Below are 8,776 nucleotides of genomic sequence, written 5' to 3'. Positions count from 1 at the left end.
TTTTTTTTGCTCATGGGCAGACAATCATAGAGGAAATACAGATATTTGACTTTGATCTTTAGAAATAGAGTCAAACCTACGGTAGGCTAGGCCTGTAATTCTAGGCACTGGGTGACAGTTGTTGAAAGTGCATTCCAATTGATATGTGACTTTTATCCTAAATAGTTTTATTAGCCTATTAAAAAGACAATCCCTGAAACTTTATTTAATTTATTTTAAAACAGAATTAGGCCTCAATGTCCTTGTTTGAATTTGTCATTTGTGTCATTTTTTTTACTTGAATATTGTGCACCAGTTGTGAATACTATAATTGTACAAATATTATTTTAGATGATAAACACTGTTAGACTATTGTGTTGTGGGAGTAGGCCTTTCAGGTATTTGAATATTGATGTATTTTTGCTGTTTCATCTTTCGGAAATGCCTTCTAGGAACATGGTTAGGCTAAATTAAGAGTGGACCGGGTGGCTGTTGGCTGAGGTGCGTCCAGGTTATAATTGTATTCAAGCCGATGAGGTCCCACTTGAGGCTTTAGCACGTGACTAGCAGGGAGCGCAAGGAATAGTATTAGGGATTATTTTATTTTTTTACATAAAAAAATAATACTTCTAATATCAGAGGGCACAAGTCCAGTGGGCACAAAACATCACAGGACGACATTGTTGTAGTTCATGAACACACGCGCAATTGGAAATAATTATGGTGAGTATATTGTAGACAGTGCAGAAACGAAATGCTACAGCCTACTGCTAAGATACACATGCACTTTCATCCTATTTTATACAGATAGACTGTCTATCTATTTTTCCAAAATGTTCATAGCCCAAATAGGCCACAGCATCAGCCCATTGCTTCACCATAGAGTTAGCCAACCACAATGAATGCTAACATTTCTGCATAGGCTCGTGCACTTGGACGTGACCGGACTATAAAAAAAAGCGGGGCAAGAAAAGGGGACGGGAAGGATGTTTAGAAAGGGTTCAATGTGACACAAGGCAGACTATTGAAAATTGAGACTATTATTTTGGGACAGGGTCACCCGGGCTTCCTCAACTCGCATCACCATGCCTTATACTCAACTAGTCAGCTACTGAAACCCCATAATTGTGTGTTCCACTCTCTTTTTTTATGAATTCATCATATCGTGACCTCTTTTTTTTCTTCTTTTTTTTTGCCTTTTCCTGTATCGCCTATCATTCATCAGCAGTAAGATGCGTGTCATCCCTTTCAACGCTCTTTCCATAGCAACCTCGTGCATCTTAGCAAAAATTAACCTAGTTCCACACAAGGCCATATTCTTTACCAAGAGAGGGGTGAGCATCTGGATATTTTTTTCCACAGCTCCTCGAGCTGGCTGGCAAAGCACAAGAGTTGGTCTGTATGTCTGTGGCTGCCCCGGCAGCACCGCTTCTCCGGCAAAAATGACTTTTTATAGACGTGGAGACGAGAATGACTGAATGGTAACGCATCTTCATTAACTGAGGCATGGAACTGACTCTCCGGCAGCAGTCACAACCCGACTGAGTGGTCTCCAAGGGTTCAGTGATCTTTAAAGTCCTTACAAAATGTTCGGCCCTGACTGAACATCTTGCAAATGAACAAGCAAAGGCCCTTGACAGATCAAGTGATATTCAGATTAATCTAAACTATTTTACTCAAGTGGAAATGTTGTATTAGGTTACTGAATGCATCAAAGCAACACACAACGCGTTTTGATATTTACATTCTTTGCATATTGAATAGTCTGAAGAGGTTGTGTTCACAAGCCTATTAGATGTGTAAATATGGCCTACCTGTTATTTGGTATATTATCAAATCCAAGGTAGCAAGGATAATGGCTTGATTTGACATATTAATCAGTCACTGAACTGTAGCCTATAACACTGCTATTATTATGTTATTAATGAAAACAGACATTTCGATAACAACTAATATTGTATCCTTCTATTGGAATACATACTCAAATATTTCACTGAATATGTTGTACATTATGAAATCAAAATTCCAGAAGTTCCTCTGTAACCTTTTAAGGATTTCTAAATGACACCTGGCCAACTCTTTGGAATTGTCTCCCCTTAGTCGATCCAAACTAAATATATAAAGGTTGGATGGGCAAAACCACGCCTTTCAAGAGATGATGACGAGCACCTGTGACCCCAAGAGCATCTTATCCACACACGCACTATATTCTTCAGTGTCGTGTCGTGCCAGAGTGAAGTAAGGACACATGTAGCAGAAAAGAGAGCAAACTTACCGTTAAATCGTGCTCTAGTCCAGGGATTGAAATGATAAATCGTACTGTGCGTCCCACTGTAGCCTACAAACAGAGAGCAGTGCCATGTGAGAGACGAGAACAACATAAACACGCGCGTGAGATAAAAAAAAATGCATTCAGGTAAATAATTAAAATAAAGAGTGATGCCTGAAAAAGCTTACAAAAAGCTTCCGTTTTAGAAGTAGTGGAACATGCGCCTGATTGCGGACTTTTAGGCGACTGGAACGGGAGAGATGTAAGATTTGTTTAAAGCCCCGCATTTCCATTTAAGAACGTGATTGTGTTTGCAAAGATCCCTTTCAATCTTCGCATCTCCCCCCTCTCTACCCCTCAGCGTCTCCGAGGCTGCTTTGCAATTCATAGAATTGGTAATTTGCTATTGGGACAAAACGTGAAGGGAAAAATAATCAGATCAACCGGGAGAGGAGTGCGGAAGAAGCCAAGAGGGAGAAACACAGGATTTTCACTCTAAGTTGCTGTTTAGTAAAATGCTTCGAGAGAAACGCTATAAAATACCTTCTGCTATTCATGAGCTTTGCATATAGGTCCACATTTTCACGGGTGGTAAAATTTAACGTGATATTTGGAGATGATTTTATTTGACAACCATAACTTTTTAAGAAGGTGCTCTTATAGTACTCTTATACAGTTTAGACGTTTTAGTAATTTAGCAGACGCTCTTATTCAGAGCGATTTACAGTTACACATATAACCATAATTTGAATCCTGAAACACATTACTATCCATGCCCTTGTTAATTTAGCATAATACAAAAATTTGCAGATTCATGTTACAATTTTCCAAAGCCCTATCCAATGACAAAAGTGTGTGTGTGTGTGTGTGTGTGTGTGTGTGTGTGTGTGTGTGTGTGTGTGTGTGTGTGTGTGTGTGTGTGTGTGTGTGTGTGTGTGTGTGTGTGTGTGTGTGTGAGAGAGAGAGAGAGAAAGGGAGAGAGAGAAAGAGAATGATAAGCCTTGATGAGGAGATCATACTCGAAAAAAAAGTTCTGGATAGAACCAAAAGGGGTTCTATGCTTGTTTCATTTAAGGCACCCTTAAGGTTCTATACAGAACCGAAATAGCTTTAATATTGAACCCTATATGGAACCCAAAGTGGAGAAGAACCCCTGGTGTTCTGATCGAATAACCATACAAAAGGTTTCTATATAGAACCTTTAGGTGTGCCATATATGAAGCAAGCAATAGAACCCTTTTTGGTTCTATCCAGAACCTTTTTTTTTCTCAAAGTGGTTAACATTGGAAATGTCATAAACAATTGGGATAAATGATTAAAGGGTAGCCTTTATTATTAAAGAAAACGCATTGAGATGTGTCACACATTCTCACCATATTCATAGACATATCAACATCACACAGTGCTTATTCACATGCATCTCTTTTTGAATATTTTTGTGGGTTGTTGTAATTCTGGAACACCACACTATAAGAATACGAATCTACTTAAATAGGGAGCGCTGCAGTTAGTCATCACTGACTAAAAGGATATCAAGGTGGAGGGGGGATTTTGTCACCCCATCAAAAAGATCCCCGTACTCCCCCACGTGGTTATTTGAAAAACAACCCGAACGAACCCAGCGAAACCCAATCATTTCCTACTGTTTTCCAACCCTCTCCGCCCTGGCTTGGAGAGAGGGGATGGATGAAAATAATTAGAAAAGGGCGACCAATTGCGAGTGACTGGGTTATGTGCGCCTGTGACATGCAAACAAGCAGCCCACGAGAGAGGGATAACGGAAACCTAGGTCATATTCAGAGACCGTGAAGTTACCAATACCCTAAAATATAAATGTAATATATAGAATTAACATGTTTCTATATAGTATATGTGAAACAGAGCCCTATTCGTTATGTGCGTAAAATGCGCTCTGCAACGTAGGCTATGCCTCTTGTGGGCTTGAATCCGTAAGGAGCCAATACAAGCGAAGAGGAGGCGTGTCTTAGCTCTTCCACAAGACCTCCCAGAGCAGGTTGTTGCGTTTTTAGCTCTAAAGCCTCCAGACCTCCGAAGTACTCGTCAGTTTTCGAAGTCGGAGCCATGGCTACAACAGCTCAGTATATTCCGCGGAATAACTCCTTACCGTCCAACCCGCTCATGCATCCGGATTCGGACAGGATGCACCAGGGGACGACCTACAGAGAGGTGCAGAAAATGATGCACCACGAGTACTTGCAAGGGCTAGCGGCGACCAACACCGGACATCCGATGAGCCTGACGCACCACCAGTGGCTGCCCACCTCCAACACCGACTGGACCAGCGGCACCCATATCGGGCAACAGGAGCACAACAAAGCCAGCGTTCAGGCGAGCCGAGAGGACCTGAGCAGCGGCTTCCATCATAGATCTCACCTGGTGCACCAGCAGACGCAGAGTAGCCACCATGGGTCGTGGGCGCCAACCACGACGCACCACTTGTCCCCGCTGTCTCCTGCCTCCAACGGGCACCAGTCGCTAGTCTACTCGCAGCCGGGATACACGAACCTCAACGCCATGCTAAGTCCCCAGCCCGCCTCTCTGCACCACGGCATGCGGGACCCGCTCCACGACGATACAGGTAGCCATGACAACCAGATGGAGTCCCCCCAGCAGGCGTTCAGCCACCACCAGGACCACTCAGACGAGGATGCGCCCAGCTCCGATGACCTGGAGCAGTTCGCCAAGCAGTTCAAGCAGCGAAGGATCAAACTGGGCTTTACACAGGCGGACGTGGGCTTGGCCTTGGGCACCCTGTACGGAAACGTCTTTTCTCAGACCACTATCTGCAGGTTCGAGGCATTGCAGCTCAGCTTCAAGAACATGTGCAAACTTAAGCCACTGCTAAACAAGTGGTTGGAGGAGACAGACTCAAACACTGGCAGCCCCACCAATTTGGACAAGATTGCTGCGCAGGGCAGGAAAAGAAAGAAGAGGACCTCGATTGAAGTTGGGGTGAAAGGGGCGCTGGAAAATCATTTCTTAAAATGTCCCAAGCCCTCTGCCCATGAAATCACCAGTTTAGCCGTCTCTCTTCAATTAGAAAAAGAGGTTGTCCGTGTTTGGTTTTGCAACAGAAGACAAAAAGAGAAAAGAATGACGCCGATAGGGGTCCCTCATCCGAATATGGAGGACGTATATTCTCAAGCGGAGACACCCCCTCTTCACCACACATTACAGAGTCCTGTGCAGTGACTGTTTTCATGAACAATCCTACAATTTCGGGGGAAACAAGAAAAAAAGGGAAAAGACTATGGAGTTTACAGTATTTCATTTTGTTTTACTGAGAGAGAACAGAGACATGGCAAAGTTGGACAGACAAATGAGTTTTGTCCCAGTAACCGGAGCTTGAGTTACAACAACAAATAGGTAGAATGGAAAATGGTTGAAAAGAAAAACATACACTGTTACTGAATTGATTTCGTTCACATTTTAAATGAAACAAATATCTTTATTTACCAAAATTCTATGGAGGAGGTAAAGTAAATTCGATGTTTCGTGGCTGTTCAAAGGGTAACGATTAAATGTTGCAAGTGGTGTCTTGAACTGATGGCGCTCACCACAGTGCGAGGTGGTTGCCTGAAAATGATCAACAAAGGAGACACACACACAATGAACATTTTGCTTTCCAGGCTTAACCGATTAACCAATATTTCTAATTATTAGCCTATTCTTTCGCTTTGTTCTATTAATTGTGATGTTTGATTTGTTTCGAATATTTTAACTTCAGTGTCTCTTCTGTTCTGAAGACTGTTTTTATTGTTTCTCTCATTTTATTAGTGTATTGTAACTCATCAAAAACGCCTCCCTTACTCATACTGTTGACACTACGTCATCTGGCCAGAGGAGTTTGTGAAAAGATGATGGAAATTATGGCACCCGTTGAATGACAAAAATCCCCACACTTAAATGTCAGATGCATTTCAAAATTGACGAATGCAGCAGGACAGCTCACGTCTGGCAGCCTTAAAACATGTATGCTTTGCAGATAGCAACAGACGCTAAACAGGGCAATATGGATGAATACTTTATGAAACATGTGTTTCTTGTCGGTTTTCAGTATTTGTTTTGATTATTATTTTCCTTTTGTATGGAGCACTTATTCTTTCGTTGAAATGATCATTGCAATTTGTATATTCGTTTTGTTTTCAGAATTTGTTTTGAGGTAGGCCTTTACTCGCTATTTTCATGTTTACAGGTTCCTAAAATCACTCCAGGGCGCTGTCAGCAACTTGCGTTGCTAACTGCCAAGCTATTCCAACCACCTTTTGGAAAGAGATTGGTTTAATACGAAATGAAAGTGATATTCTCAGGTAACTTCAGTGCCCCAGGTCGAAGTGTCACGCTGTTCTCATTCTTTATATCATAATAAAAAAGTAGAACTTGAATTCTGTCCCTTCTACATTGATCTGAAAGGTAGCCTATGCTACACCCCATTAATTTATACCATTCCTATTATTGTGTTATAAACACTATATACGGAGAATTTCAGAACATTCTCGAATGAAAAGTGATGAAGGGACCTGTTTTACATATATATATATTTTTTTTTCGGATATGGAGAAGAAAGGAAAAACCTGATTAACTTGCCTACTCGTGCGTTGCGTGTCATTTCTCAAGGCTCTGGTACATTCTGATGGACAGTAGCCTATAGTACAATTGCGTACTGCAGACAGTGCTATTCGATACAGCGGGAAAAAACTTTCTTCAAAAAGATGTTTGAAATAAAATGTTGCCAGGATTATTTCCGATGTGTAAATATGTCGAATATGTAAACATGTATTTGTTCTGAGATATTTTTTTTGTTGGTTTGTTTTGTTTTTCCGGCAGTTTTGTACACTTACTAATTCCAAGAAGATATTTTAATATGATTTCATTTATGAATCTGACCATTTATATATATATTTATTTCCTAAATGTGTTTGGAGCTTTTTGTTTGGCTCGGTTAATGGTTATGTTGCAGTGGATTTCAATATGTTTTGTTCACTACATTGGTTTTATGTTGATTGCTAAATGTAGACTGCAAAGTCACATTTCTCCTATTTATGTTATAGTAATATTTTATTACTTACATAAAACGTATATACAAGAAAAGGTATTTTGTCTTCATTCAAAAACCAAACCGTTTTCCTTTGTTGCTAACTATTGTGAAACCACCAGATGAGAAAAAATATATACAAATGTATGTGGTAAACAGAAATCAAATGCACTAAGATAGTGTGTTGTGCTTAACCACTCTGATTTAAACAGTCAGAAAGTGTTGACTACAACATGTGTTCAGTTTAAACCAGTATTCCGTTATGTAATTGGGATTCATTTAAAACAGAGGCTGTGTACATGTGCTGTTTTAAAGGGAATAGACAACAGTATGTTTACCTTTGGCATTCATATCCGCATCAAGTCCACACAGTCCCTGACGTTGTTCACAACTCTGTGTAATCGCAGTATTAAATTGTGCAATATTATTACGAAAATAGTGTCTTTTTATTGACTGATGTACCAATTACTATTAATATTAGTATTAGTTAATACTGTGATATGGTAATAACAATGTTTTGCCAGGTAAATAATAGTATGCTACATAGCAGCAATTACTTTCTCTTGGTGCGCACCAACATACCGATTGTAATCTTATTTAAAACTAGTAGCCTACAGTGTTAAGGTACTCCTAAAATAAATACACACCTTCTATTGTATCTTAAACTTCTGCTTTGAGAACAAATAAAGTGCCTGCGAGGGATTTCTGAGTGTCTATAATCATACTAATAATGACCAAATTATGGGTTATTGGAATATCAATTAGGCCAACGGAGTACAGTCCAAGACCACACACACCTCTCCAAGTGTTCAGAATAAGTATAGGCTATAATACAAATTGGTTTTCGTTTTAAACATCACGCTGATGTTATTAAATTGGCTGTAATAGGCTATGTTGAATTTGAGCAAAATGCAAAGGAATAGGCTCGCTACCATTTGGATCACACAAACACACCAGCTCCATTGAAACACGCATAGTAGACTATGTGGGGCTACTGCCTCCAGCTAACGCAGGCCTACCGATAGCCATGTAAGAATAATTATGAATCTGGACACACAATTAGTTTTTGTATTATATTTTGATATTCATATTAATAAGATAAAGATGACGCAACTTTTCTTCCTGGGAAGAAAACAAGATGTGGGTGGACATTATGCTATGGGGGAAATTGTTAGATGACAAGCCGTTCTGATTCGGCAAATGTAGGCGTAATATTGCAATTAATTCGCCAATGCCATTGCGCCTCACCAGTTTCAATGCCGCAAATGACGGAGAAGTCATCAACAATTTACTTTAATAACAGTCAAACTAATCCAATATTTCAGAGTTAGTCAAAAGTCCAAAGAAACGTTTAACATCAAACGGTATGAATTTAGCGCGAAGTATTGTTATGTTTAGCCTAACATGTTCAGTTATAGCTCTAGAACTTAATCAAGATACGGTACATCTGTAGTGTCCATATTTGACATTAG

General features: G+C 40.1%; 1 protein-coding gene and 1 long non-coding RNA gene across 2 annotated transcripts in view; one reads left to right on the top strand and one right to left on the bottom strand.

Annotated features, from left to right (window-relative positions):
• LOC135520106 (uncharacterized) overlaps window positions 1-2,596 on the bottom strand; it is a 10,351-nt gene extending 7,755 nt beyond the window's left edge. The window contains exons 1-2 of the long non-coding RNA XR_010452345.1: window positions 2,437-2,596; window positions 2,255-2,317 (exon numbers count right to left, since the gene is read on the bottom strand). This is a non-coding gene — a long non-coding RNA (uncharacterized LOC135520106). The remainder of the gene's footprint in view (window positions 1-2,254; window positions 2,318-2,436) is intronic.
• A 1,696-nt stretch (window positions 2,597-4,292) lies between these two features.
• pou3f1 (POU class 3 homeobox 1) lies at window positions 4,293-7,727 on the top strand. Its single transcript, XM_064945440.1, has one exon. The coding sequence runs from the start codon at window positions 4,331-4,333 to the stop codon at window positions 5,459-5,461; it is 1,131 nt and encodes a 376-aa protein (XP_064801512.1). The 5' UTR covers window positions 4,293-4,330; the 3' UTR covers window positions 5,462-7,727.
• Window positions 7,728-8,776: the final 1,049 nt, after the last annotated feature.

The sequence above is a fragment of the Oncorhynchus masou genome, chromosome 29 (assembly GCF_036934945.1).
Source record: "Oncorhynchus masou masou isolate Uvic2021 chromosome 29, UVic_Omas_1.1, whole genome shotgun sequence".
NCBI classification, from domain to species: domain Eukaryota; kingdom Metazoa; phylum Chordata; class Actinopteri; order Salmoniformes; family Salmonidae; genus Oncorhynchus; species Oncorhynchus masou.
Note: the sequence above shows the minus strand (reverse complement) of the source record. Positions and strands in the feature narration are given on the sequence as shown.